Source organism: Polypterus senegalus, chromosome 3 (assembly GCF_016835505.1).
Source record: "Polypterus senegalus isolate Bchr_013 chromosome 3, ASM1683550v1, whole genome shotgun sequence".
Classification (NCBI taxonomy): Eukaryota; Metazoa; Chordata; class Cladistia; order Polypteriformes; family Polypteridae; genus Polypterus; species Polypterus senegalus.
The window spans coordinates 27,702,908-27,717,026 of NC_053156.1; the positions used below are offsets into that span (position 1 = coordinate 27,702,908).

The window sequence follows — 14,119 nt, forward strand, 5'->3', positions numbered from 1 at the left end:
ATTGGCCCTCAAATTTTATGAAGAACTTTCATGAACGAGAACAGAATTGGGCCATCACCAGTACACATCTGCAATACTTAGCTGAGCGGGACAGGAAGACAAACATGGTAGAAACATGAAAGTGTCAGCCAGCATCTGGACGCCTGTCTTCTGTTCTGTGAAGCTGTGTAAGAATCTATCTATCTATCTATCTATTATATAGTGCCTTACATGTCTAAAGGCAGCACATTGGTGCAGTGGTAGAACTACTGCCTCACCATACATCCCAGGTCCAGTTTGGGTTTCCTCTGTGTGCTCCAGTTTCCTCCCACAGTGCAAAGACATGAAAAATAAGTGGATTGGAGATACTAAATTGGCCTGTGTGTGTGGTTTCTGTGGGTGAGTGTGTGTGTATTAATCCTGTGATGGTCTGGCACAGTTTGTTCTGTATAGTGCCATTCATTTATCTATCTATCTATCCTTCCATCAACCATACAGTGCCTTTCATCCATCCATCTATCTACTATATTGTGCCTTTCATCCATCCATCCATCTATCTTTTATATTGTGCCTCATATCTATCCATCCATCCATCCATCACATACTGCCTTCCAATCGCCCATCTATCTATCAAATAGTGCCTCTCTCATCTATCTACTGTATGTGGCTCTGTGCCTGCAATTTAAAACACTGAATCATCTATAACTGTGTGCCTGCTTGTGTTTTTGCAAGATAAAACATTTTTGCATTTATCCACCAGGTCTACATATTTTAACGCAGTTTTTAAATGTTAAAAAATTATATTAAATGTTTTAAAATAATAAAAACAAATCGCCCATGAGTAAAATGCTAAGTAAAGAGTCGCTTCTCAATGCGGTCCACATTAAACTGAATTAACCCAAACTCCCTTTTGATGAATGAAAGTGGCCTGTGACTGACAGGCTGGTCTCATGTCCTGCGTCGTGGGGGGAGATGTGGTCAGGGCTCACCTAAGGTAATGCCCCACACCTGCTTTCAATCTGGAGGTTCCTGGATGTCTGAGTGCTTTGCAGATCCTGATTGCGGAACTGAATATCAGATCCTTTGGTTACGGCTGGGTTTGAAGAGGGAATGCAAGTTCAGCTTACAGAAAGTTCAAACAGTTTGCAATGAAGTTTAACTTTCGAAAATAGAAAGAACATCAACCCCCCATCTTAGAACAAACAACAGATTTACACAGAAATCAGCCCGCAGCTAAAAGGGATTTTGGGCAGCCAAATTATCAGCATACACATTAACTGATACTTTGAATACGGCCCGCGGGTGTCTCGGAAAATCAGTCATTTATGAATAATCCAATAAGGACCGTAATTGGGACTTTACATGATGGATAGGAATTTTTCTTTTATAGTTTGTGTATGTTTGACAGGAACTGAAAGAGGGCTGCTGCTTTCTGTTTACACATCTTGACTCTTATTAATAAACACGTTTATCAAATCAATTTAAATACAAATGTATGTGTGGGGTTATAACACATGTGGCGTACATGTGAAGGTAAGGGGATTTTATCTTGGAAGAACAGAACAATAGACGGTACACCCATGACACGAAATTTTATACTGTAGGTTTACCCAGCGCAGGTTAGCAGGGCTGCAGATGGGGTTGTCCCTAGCAAGCCCAGGAACAACACTGCAGGAATTTAATAAAATATAACATATTATATTATAATATAATATAACATATCGATTCATTGGTCCATTTTCTACACCCACTTATCCACAGCAGGTTTGGGGGGTAGTGGACACTCAGGCCAGCAAGCACAGGGACAACACTGCAGGAATATAATATAATATAGTATAATATATCATTTTTTACGCAGTTAAGTGTAGTGCCTAAATGGCTATATAAAAGAATGAAAAACATATTACATATACAATATGAAACGAATTGTGTCTTTAACGTTCTTTTCTATTTTTTTCCAGCATGGAAATTGCTATTACTTGTTTTTTCTTTAGCAAATGAACCCTGAAATGAGTTTACAAATGAGGCTTACTACGTAATGTTCAGATTTTTACAAATGGATTTTTAAAGGTGGTTGTGTCACGCCAGGAGCCACTGGCACAGATGGACTCGGCCACCTTAGAGTATCTAAAGCAGTCTGTGGTCACTGAAAGGTGCTATAAGACTGAGGTAAGTATGGGCTCTTCCAGATGCCCTGTTCAAAAGACTGGGATTATGGGATTAATTCATTTCATTCGTCTTATAGCACAGATCTTTGCTTGGCTTCATTTCTCACATTAAGACATTCATAGGCCCACTCTTATTAATTCCAGAAGGGTCACTGAGATTATTGTCAATTATCATATTATTAATAGAGCCTAATTGTACATAAATGCTACATGAGACTTTTATTGTTCTGTCAAAATTTAGATTTGTGTTCCTTGTGACTCTGAATCGCAGTAAGAAGGTTACGGAAATGAATGAATGAATGGTGAGATGGAGGTTTTAAATTCAGAAATGTGTCCAAGGGCTTTTCAGAGAAAAATGACATTTAGGAATATCTTGATATGAAATTAGTATTTTTAGCAAAACACAAGTTCATTATAAAGAAACTCATTTTTTTCTATATTTGTAAATATCTGTTTTTACAGTGGAATTGGCACCATCAAAAAATGGGAGTGAGAATAATATCAAAACCCTTTGTTTTTTTGTTCCAGGCTCCATTAATACACTAATCACATATGGATCTGCATATTTCTTAAATGACAAAGCTGCTAAACCACAAAAGATCTGAAAGGTGTCTGCCATGTTCTTATTAAACATCCTTTCATCTACCCGTTTTGTAAATCTACCTTTTCCAATTCAGAGAAGTGGGAACCTGGAGCCTATCCTAGCAGCACTGGGTGCAAGGCAAGAACCAGGTGTGTCAGGACAAGAGCTTATATGGTGTTCACACTCACTGACGCACAAGAGTCAGCATTTAAACTAATAGGGATGTCCATGGGAATTACCTGGAGAAGAATCCATGCAGTCATGAAGGGAACATGCAAACTGCGCGTACACCCAGACAGAAAACTCAATGATGTGCACGCCTTGGAACTTTTAAGTGAATGCAATATATGCCTACAAACATATACGTGTATGTGTGTACTTATACACACACAAGATAGATAGATAGATAGATAAGGCACATATAATGTGACTTTTTTGGTTCCTGTTTCACCCCTCCGTGTCTATGCCCCCTACTCAGACCGGTTGTTGTTGTCAGGATTGTTTTAGACTTAGTTATTGCCTTAATAAAATGCATCATTCTGTGTATCACTCAGATGGTGGCATCAGTTTAGATTGGGCCTAGTATGGAATCTATACAGAAAATTACATTCAAATAACCAACTCTTTTCAGCAAAAAATAAAAAATAAAATTTGAGTATAAATGTGTGCACTCTAGATGAGGATCATCCTGGTAAAGCCATTCTGTCTCTGTGTAGCAGGATCACCTCATATTATCAAATCCTTTCAATGTTAAAAGTGTTTGCTAATTCACAGTGGTTACAAAACTACAAGAAAGGGGGCTGTTAGACTGCAACATTTACTCTTTTTTATTTTACGATTTATTAAAATGCTTTGTCCTCAGCAGCTACATGAACCTAGATGGTTTTTGAAACCCCACCCTCTTCTTTACTTGTCTTACAAACAGATAAATAATTTGCTAGATACGTATATGATCAGCACTGTACATATTGGTTAGATTACTAACAGGCATCTCTAACAAGCTCAGGCATCGCAAATGACAGATAAACACATAAGACAGGCACTGCATTAGACGTGCTCTCCATACACACCTAAACGTCTGTACTTTAGAAAGATCGACAGATGAAGGGCGCACTTTATATGATGATTGATAGATGTGAAAGGCAATAAATGAGATTGATAAATAGGTGAAAGGTAGAATGTAAAACATGTAGATAGATAGATAGATATATTGATAGATAGATACTACATATCAGAGGAATATATACATAAAATGTTAAAATATTAATAATAAAGGCATAAAGTTTGTTTGCGGAGAAAAAGAAAGTTATTAATAAACGTAACATGTTGCCACTCAGATTCTGATTTAACACAAACATGCACTGCACAGATGGCCTTTGTTTTTTCTGTCTGTAGCTGTATATTTGTAGCACTGGTGTCACAAATACTAATGTTTATTTATTTCATGTCTTTGAATTCTTAATTGTTTTAACCCTTTTTAATTGTGTGTTATTTTTAGGCTATTTTGAGAAAATGTTTTTTTTTTTTGTGGCTTTATTTATCTATTTCATAGCACCAATTATTTTTAAGCCTGCTCTGAGAATGTTGATTTCATTTTGTGTGGTTATGGTTACCTACCAATTATGTTCTTTTGAGAAAGAAATAAAAATTGTAATGTATATGAAAACCTGGTATATACCATTATACATATCTATAAAAGTATTTAAATGTATTTATTCGAGTTATGGGTTACTAACTGTCACCAAAATCTATATCCTCGACACGTGGCTCTGTGCGAGTTCAGAACATTTCCATTCATCTCAGGGAGCAGACGTTGAGTTTGTCGTTGGACACCTGGGTAAAGACCCCTGGAACACATTACAAAGATCGATAATGTGACCTGTCATCCGATGTCTTTTTTTTGTTTCCTTAGTTTGAGCGAGAGACGCAGTGCGTCATCATACTGACAAAATTTGACAATTTTACTTCTAGCCGCTCCACTTTGTGAAGCTGACACTCTGAGTTGTCCACTTATTTCTTAAAAAGCAAACTCCAAATTACGTTCATCTTGTACCTCATTCAGTAGCAGAGAAACTGTGAAGAATATTGTTGGGGAATTTTTACTTCGGGGAAGTAAGAGAACAGAAATTTTAATCTTTTAAAATCTATATTGAAAGACAACAAGAAGAAAAGTGTTTACGGAAATTTATACGAGAAAAGAAAATTGCATATTAAAAAGAGGACATCAAAACAGTCTCCAAACATTCTGTATAATTGCAATGTATAGTAAAAAACATACAATGCTGTATTCTAAATAAAATATTATGTGTATCTGTTTATGAATCTGAAGGATCAATATAATTTTGCATTGTAGAAGTCCCTGGAATTAAACTTTTGTACAATATTCTTTATTTTGAAAAATAACTACTACAAACACCTTACTGAGTCTTGGGAACGCTTTCATTACTACCTAAAATTATCCTAAAAGATTTTAGTGTGTTTTAATAACCAATATAAAAAAATAATAAAAGTAAACAATAAATCACATATCATAAATATATCTATGTACTGAATTGCTTGACTGGATTTAGAAAATAACAGAGTAAAAAAGAAAGAATTTGAACGTCTATGTCATACAGTACAATTCTTTATGTGCATTTTGTGCTCAAGAATATTGACTTAATTTGTTCAAAATTCCACGATATACTAAGTGTAAACTGAAGAAGAGTGTAACAACTGGAAATGTTTAAAATGCAGACGTGACACCCGTCGGGAGAAACAGCTGGAGACTCGCTGGTTAGAGGAACTCACATTTACGTGCAGCCTGAGGACTTCATAGCGTCAGAGACACAAACAAACACAAACACATACAACTGACTAATAAATGTATACAGACGGATACACAGTCCGGAGTCTATTTACTTAACATTTACCTCACTTCTGGGTTCAAATTTAGAATCATGCTTGTCAGCGGAATGCAGCAGGCATCTTCTTAAGTGCTCAGTGCTACACATTAAATTCCTATATACTCTTATCATAATAGATTTCCAATGCACGGCTTGATGGAAATATTAATACATATAAGAGCTGCTGAGTTAGCTCAGGGGATGCTCAGTAACTATACATAATGCACATTTTCATTCACTATGTGTATGATATGTACTTAACATGTATTTATACTATTTTTTTTTTTTCTACTGAAATTGTGTGTGTGTTTGCATGGATAATTAATGAGATTACTGTAGTAATCTCTAACAAGCATTAAGAAAACAAAAAAAAATACACTGATAAATCAAACTGTCTCTAACCGGCTTCCAAAGACATCCATCTATCGGTCTACTACAGAGTGTGCTTTATGCCTCTGTTTCTGTCTCCAATGAAGTGCCTTCCCTGTCTGTCTATGTATTTTGTGCTATCTTTTGTTTATGTATCTATTATGTAGTGTTATATCTGTTTATCTATTATACAGCACATTGAATATCCATCTGTTATATAAATTTATGTATCTATTACATACTGTCCTATCTATCTTATAGCACATTTAATATCTATGTATCTATCATAAAGTACCTTTCATGTTTACGCATCTATTATATAGTGCTTTTGCATTTATCTATTTATTAGCACACTGTATATCTATGAATTAAATAGTGTATTTTATGTTTATGTATGTTATGTCTTTTATGTTATGTGTTATATCTGCTTATCTATTATATAGTACATTGAATATCCATTTATTATATAGTGCTTTTTATATTTATGTATCTATTACATAGTGTCCTATCTATCTATCTATCACACTGAATATCTAGGAATTAAATAGTGTCTTTTATGTTTATGCATCTATTACACAGTGTCACATCTGCTTATCTATTATATAGTACATTGAATATCCGTCTATTATATAGTACTTTTTATATTTATGTATTTATTATATAGTGTCCTATCTATCTATCCCACTGAATATCTATGAATTAAATAGTCTTTTATGTTTATGTGTCTATCTATTACATAGTGTCATATCTGTTTATCTATTATATAGTACATTGAATATCCATGCATTATATAGTGCTTTTTATATTTATGTATCTATTACATAGTATCCTACCCATCCATCTATCTACCTATTACATTTAATATCTATGTATCTACCATATAGTACCTTTCATGTTTACGCATCTATCTATTATATAGCACATTAAATATTCGTCTATTATATAATGTTTTTTATATTTACATATCTGTCTATTGCATAGTGTCCTATCTATCTAGGAAACGAATGTATTATCCTTTCTCTCTATTGCCATTTGCTCTATGTATTCATTCATATACTTGATCAATAAACATGCAAGCACACATTAATAGACTCTTAAACTATATTATTTTCCTTTGTATAAACATAGCGAACGCATACGCTACACACATGCATGTACGTATTTATACATATTAGTTTCAGTAGACGCTGGATGTCTTTGACTGATTGTTCATATTTAATGTTCTGTTTTGCTTTTCTGCTTCCAGACCTGTGCACACAAATACTTTTTTTTTTTTTTTAACAGGTCAAAAGGTTTCATTCTCTTCACGACGGCAGCCTGCACTCCAGCTTGACACGAACGCAGCTGACTGGTCTTCCTGGAGTACTTTCCTGGAGTAGTAACTCAGAATTAATCACATGAAGCTGCCTCGCAGAAGACAGGCTCTCTTTGATCAGCACAACTCTCAAAGCCACGACCTTCCTGACCCAAATGACCCTCTTTACAAACTTGCAGAAGAAACACAATCAAGCAAAATTGCCGAAAGAAGGCCCGTAACTTCCACAAAAGCCGCCTGTATCCCCTGTCATGCCACGAGAAAAGCCCCATTTCAAGAGAACGTGTCCCTTATTAGGACCACCCTCCCACCTTGGCCAGGCTGCAGGTTAATTTAAGTGAAGTGACTCACCTTTAGAGTTGGTTGTGATTTGGCAGAGTGTAAGCACATTAAATCACACACACACATGTGATCTGTGCTAAGAGGAATGGCTGCATGGGCCAAACCCCTCAGTGGACTTCAGAGACACAACCGAAAAGTGTAGCGTGATATTTTATGCTCCCCAACATCAAGCAGTACCCAAAACATACAGCACAGAAAAGCCTACAATAGAAACCAGCCAGCACTGGTCAGACAATACCTGGCACAGGTGTCCGCTAATGGGATGTGGACATAGACCAGGCGCCCTCCATCCTCCAGACTGAGAATGCATAGCTGAGCCTCTCATGGGCCAGGTAATTGCAGCTGGCCAGCTTGCTGTCCATCTCGTCACTTTGGAGCACTTGGTAGAGGAAGTCAATATAGCGGGATGCCAGCTTCAAGATCTGAATCTTGCTGAGTTTGTCGGAGGGCAGCGTAGGGATGATCTTTCGGAGAGAGGCGAAGGCGTCGTTCAGGGATTGCGTTCTCTGACGTTCCCGTACATTGGCAATCACCCTCTGGGTGTGGAGATCTTCGAATGACTGGTTTGTGGAAGTTGACAAGCTTTTCTTGGGTCGTTTAGGGCCAGACGGGACCTGGCTGGGACTGCCACCATCTTCGCTCTCCTTTTTGTAGGGCACCCTTTTCCGATTGCCGCACTTCTTCTGAATCCTGTCTAGTTCTTCTTCACTGACTACCAGGCTTCCCTCGGGGGAATCAGGACAGGCCAGGTCTTCTCTCATGCTTCTAACAGCTGTTGGTACGCAAGCTGTAGAAACTGAAAAAAAAAAAAAAAAAAAACACACTGGCAGAACGGCCCGTGGCCGTCAAACAAGAGGCCGAGATGTGCTCAGGGCTTGGGATACTTCTGATTGCCCTCGTCTTGGACTCACTGTTTATGCAGACAGTTCTGCAGCACTCATATCTACCGGTGAACTTGACAAAACATCTGGAGCCTCTGGCCCCCGCTACCAAATTCTACATCTCTTATTAGGCAGGGGGTGGGGCCAAGAATTGGAATTGTTGCTTGTTCTAATTGGCGAGATCCTGACAGGAGGCGTGCTGAGCCTCCACAGCTCAGCCAATGCAGAAAGACGGCAGGAGTTTGCCTGAGAAGTTCCTTCACTGCAACTCCTTTGTTTAGGTGGGCTTCTTAGAATAACTTTTACTGCTTAAATGTACTGCACCTAACTTATATCTCTTCATTCCAATTAATATGTTCTTGTTTATTCTTTTACTAGTACGATTATTATTTTAGTTTGTTAACAATACTGTGCAGCATGATGGTGCAGTGGTTTGCATATTTGCCTAATTCACTTATGAGTGCACAACTAGGAACTGTTCTAACATTGTGAAATTCAGTGATGAGACAACGGTGGTGGGTCTTAAGCTGCGCTCCATTTGAGGCGGGAAGTCAGAATTTCTGAGTTCCTGGTCGGAATTTTAAACTGGGATGTTCCCCTTTAATCGGGTTTCCAACTTGGAAACTTTGGGGCAGGTCTGTTAAGTCTGCTTTTGTCCGATTTCAGATCATGACGTCAATCCAAAATGGCAGCGTACACCTGTAAGGAAACGGCTCCCAATGTAGTAATTTAAAAGTACATTTGTTTGTTTGCATGCACCGTCCTTATAACAACATTAATTAATAATAAAAGAAAAAAAAAACTTTTGTTACTTACCGATGGGACGAGGTGGTGCATGTTTCCACACGAAGGCCCCCCGTGCCTGCTGCCCGTCGGGTTAGGAGGCTGCGGAGTAGCAGACAGCACGTGACGAACACCGGTCGCGGGCACAAGAGGAAGACATGGTACAAAGTGTCGGCGACGTAGGCGCTTGACGAATACCGGTCGCAGAGACAACGATGAGGACATGGTACAGAGTGTCGGCAACGTAGGCGCGTGCAGTCGGCACAGGTAACAGGTAGGCTAGGCACGTGACTAGGAAGCGCGAGGGCGTTAGGCTCGGGTCAGGTGATGCTTCACCCGGGATAAAGGCCGGTCTGTACGCCAGAACTGGGGATTTCAGGTCAGACTGGGAGAGGGTTGATATGTGCCATGTGCCGAATGCAGTTTTTGTAACGTTCATTTTTTTTGGTTGGTTTGTTTTCTTTTTCATCACTGCAGTGTTTGATGCCTCTTTTTATAATTTCTTTATCGACTTTTTTTTTCTTCAATAAATACACCTCTTTAGTTGTTACATCAGCTGTGTCTGCCTCCCATATTCTCCCACTGACTCTCGGTCCTGATACTGCATGTTAATAATGGACGATTCGGCACATTTTCTTTTCGACCCGATACCGGATGATACTGAGGCCATACCGATGCAGTCAGTGTTGTCTTGCAAGAAAAACTTACGGTGTTTGTGGACTTCAAAAAGTCGCATTTTAAAGACCTTGCATGAGTAGACTATTACATATAGTGCTAAAGATCGGACTTCTTTGCTTCGTTATTAAACCTTTTAAGTTCTTGCAAACAATCTGTGGAAGTACAAGCGTTAGCGTTACATTTTTTTTCTCGAAAGTTGCATTTTTGGCTCAAAAAAGTTACATTTTTGTTTTATACTGTAAAGCATGCAAAACACTAAAAGTACACAGTCAAAAGTGTAAAATAAAAAGTATACAGTAATAATGGTGCAAATACCGGGGGAGTGTCACTTTCGGATTCATCAGACTCACTTTCGGTTTCAGTCTCCGTTTCAATTTTTCTGACTTATGACAGATTAACTTCGTCATCATTGCTGATGTGAGGCTCCTCAGCATCACGGCTCGTATCACTGTCAAGATTGTGTAATACTTGGGCTGCTGAAAAACATTTTTAACGGGACACTATTGTTACTAATCACGCCTACAGGTGAGCGGAAAAGACCCGGCTATTCCGTTGCCTGGGTAACGCTCGAGACTACTGTTTTTACAGCACAAGTGACACCCGGGTCTATATAGGGAATGGGATTTAAAGATAATAGCATTGAGTAATTGTTTTATTTACTTACAAAATGGACATAATAAATATATTAAGTATGAAAATGTGTTCTAAGTACATGTATAGCCGCTCATCAAGCTGTAAATGTAATATACTTCCTCCGTAAAAACAGACATTGATTATTTTCTGTTCAAACAATGACAACAACCTTACATTAGATTACAATACTAACGTTGCCTGGGTACTGCCTGTCTTTATGGAAGGCTTCTTTAAGAGTAGACTGCAGCATGAGTGCGTCTGACAACTTTTATGTGTTTTACTTGGTTTGTGGGGCAGCACGGTGACGCTGCTACCTCGCAGTAAGGAGACCTGGGTTCGCTTCCCGGGTTCTCCCTGTGTCTGCACGGGTTTCCTCCCACAGTCCAAAGACATGCAGGTTAGGTGCATCGGCGATCCTAAATTGTGTGCTTGGTGTGTGTGTGTGTCCTGCGGTGGGCTGGCGCCCTGCCCGGGGTTTGTTCCTGCCTTGCGCCCTGTGTTGGCTGGGATTGACTCCAGCAGACACCCATGACCCTGTGTTAGGATATAGCAGAATGGACAATGAATGACTGACTGACTGACTTGGTTTTTGGGCTGCCATAATAGCGTACGGTTTCCCGACATGTATCACATTTTGCTGTTTTATTGTCAGAGGGCCTAGGGCTGATCAACCCCATGGCGGGGCCGGTTACGTCCAACGCTGTTACCAATATGTGTGGACTGTATAAACTTGCGAGCGAATTTAATAAAAATAATGTTAACATACACTGGATTTTCTCATTACACTGTTCAGCTAAATTTTTGCAAGGTAACATGCGGACTTTATCAAAATATAACTGGAGAATATAACGACAAATCTGCTCGAGTGGGACACGCAGACTTGAAAAGCGGGACCCCCTCACCTCATTTGCCACCCCCAAACGCCGTTCTTGGTTATTGTCCACTCAGTGGAGCAAAATAACTCCAAACAACGCTTCGCTTTCTTTCTGCCATTGCCCCACATGCACAACTCCACTGCTTTGGCACAGCACTGCCAGTGTGAACGCGGAAGGAAAGGCAGCTCCTGTTCTACACAATATGACACGTTTAATTTAATCATGTTCTCACCATCCAATGCTTTTTAAAAATAATTTCTAATAGACTTGCATTTTATTGAAAAATGTGTCATATCGATACTTTTAATTTGAACATCAATGCTTAATAAAAAGGTCAGGATCAGAAGCATTGATACTTTAGTATTGATGTACCCATCCCTACTTCATGTCCTCATGCTTTTGCAAAGGGCTATTATAAGGGACTCTGGGGTATGGCACCACCACAACCTTTATTGAAAGCTGTAGAATCTTTCTGTTCATTAGCACGTCTGTCTGTGTCTTGTTAAATCAGTCGAGCACACAGCAATGCTCCCTCTAAGGAGTAGCATATAGTGAGCAAAAACATTGTTTATGAGAGACATTTTGTTTAAGCCAAAAATTTATGAGCAGCAATTTTCGCGATAAGTATGAGCAAGGCCGTCGGAATGAGCGGTCGTGCGGGAAGTATGAGCGATGCTCTGAATTCGTGTGAGCAATCGCTCACGCGCTCAGCTTAGAGGGAACGTTGGCACACAGTACTGTGGATATGTCGCTACGGGGTTTGGATAGGCAAAATATCGCATGATGTGTTGTTATCGACGACTATTTGGAGCAAGCACAACAAAGGTGTACCTCGATGTGTCCATATCGGTTTTACTGGAACGCAGTGTCATGCATACGTGTTGGAGGACATACTCACAGGTTTTGTTGGGGGGTATATAATAACCCTCCGGGGTGAGAGGGGTTGCTTTTGTTAACACTGTCATCTTCTTCTTTCCTCACAGTGCCAAGAAGCCACCCAGTGAGGGCAACTGACCCCGCCCCTTCCTGTTTAGCCTCCACAAAAACTCGAGACTCCCAGAAGAAGGCGTCATTATTGGTACGAGCGGCCCAACAAGTGGAGCTCCACTACCACTGTGACCTTGGCTAACCAACCCGGTAAGCCTTATCTGTTAAGTTGGCTACTCCACATAGGACCCTGTGTGGGTGTGAGCGTGAGTGGACTCGTGGATGGACTAGCACCCCATTCAGGACTTGTTTCCTGCAGAGTGTATAGTGAAACCACATCGGTCATTCATGAACATGAATTGGAACTCTGTTTAAGTTATTTTATATAATTTTTATTTGGCAGTACCCTGTTAAAAATATTTTGCTCCCATTGATTCACTGTGTCCTTGTTAGGCATTTACATTGCCTGTGGTCTCATTTATAATACGTTCTAAAACAGGAAGCAGCCACAAAAAAATGTTTACAGCATTTCCGTGACCCTGTATAATGAAAATATATCAAAAAAAAGAAAACGATCTTTTTACAAAGACAAGTTTGACATCTTTTCAGATATTCAACTGCCTCAAAGATGGTCGAACTGCTAGTCACATGGGTTCCAGGAAGGAAAGGGCGGGATCAGGAGATCAGACGACGGAAATGACGTCAGAGGTGGAACAGCTGTCCATCTTGCATTCTGCAGAGGGAAGAAGAGAGAAGGCATTAGGACACAGCACCAACCCCTGGTTTGGTGGGTAACTACCATCACCAGAGCCATTGAGCTGCCTCACGAGCACATGCTCATGACAATGTAAAAAGTAAATCTATACCTGTGAAGTCCCGAGAAATGGTATCCATTAGAGCATTGATGTATCAAATAAGAGAGTTGGTGCCACATTTGGACCCAAGAAGAAGGATTATTATCATAATGACATTGGAGCCATACATAGACAAATAACAATGGCTATATATTAAAAACAGTAAAAGTTTCTCACAGGAATATTACCAAAAGAGAAAAATGGGAAGCAAATGTATTGTTAATAAAACAACACCAATCTTTTAAAGCAGCGAGTCGATTCTGAAGGTGTATTCATACCAGTTGTCATGCATGCGAGTCAGTGGGTCACCTTCGGGGCTTGTCAGAGCTAAGAACTTCCTCCTCGGGAAACCAGGGAGCATGACCACTGACTCTTCTATCTCTTTTGTCACCAACAACTCCAAGAAGGTACCCATGTAGGGTAACTGACCCCTTTCCCCTCTGGCCAACATGTCTTTCCTTATGAGAAGGATTTAGGAGTCAGGACTCTACGTGAATAACTGTCAGACAGTGTTCAGAAGCCATTAAGAAGGCTAACAGAATGTCAGGTTATATAGTGCCTTGGTGTGTGGAGTACAAGTCACAGGAGGTTCTGCTCAAGCTTTATAACACACTGGTGAGGCCTCATCTCAAGTATGGTGTTCAGTTTTGGTCTCCAGGCTACAAAAAGGACATAACAGCACTAGAAAAGGTACAGAGAAGAGTGACAAAGGCCGATTGAGGGCTACAGTCGATGAGTTAGGAGGAAACATTAAAAGAGCTGAGCCTTTACAGTTTAAGCAAAAGAAGATGAAGAGGAGACCTGACTGAAGTGTTTAAAATTATGAAGGGAATTAGTCCAGTGGATC

At 39.5% G+C, this 14,119-nt stretch overlaps 1 protein-coding gene and 1 long non-coding RNA gene across 3 annotated transcripts in view; one reads left to right on the forward strand and one right to left on the reverse strand.

Annotated features, from left to right (window-relative positions):
- The window catches only part of LOC120524952 (twist-related protein-like), a 45,597-nt gene extending 36,965 nt beyond the window's left edge, over positions 1–8,632 (reverse strand). Inside the window, exon 1 of the mRNA XM_039746857.1 lies at positions 7,880–8,632. Within this exon, the coding sequence (XP_039602791.1) occupies positions 7,896–8,402 (507 nt within the window). The 5' untranslated portion in view covers positions 8,403–8,632 and the 3' untranslated portion in view covers positions 7,880–7,895. The remainder of the gene's footprint in view (positions 1–7,879) is intronic.
- A 65-nt stretch (positions 8,633–8,697) lies between these two features.
- Positions 8,698–13,518, forward strand: LOC120524953. 2 transcript variants are annotated; one of them, XR_005632870.1, is made up of 3 exons: positions 8,698–8,803; positions 12,475–12,628; positions 13,028–13,518. It is a non-coding gene; the product is annotated as an uncharacterized LOC120524953 (long non-coding RNA). The 2 variants fall into 2 exon arrangements; XR_005632871.1 differs by lacking the exon at positions 8,698–8,803 and adding an exon at positions 9,341–9,579.
- The last annotated feature ends 601 nt before the right edge of the window (positions 13,519–14,119 follow it).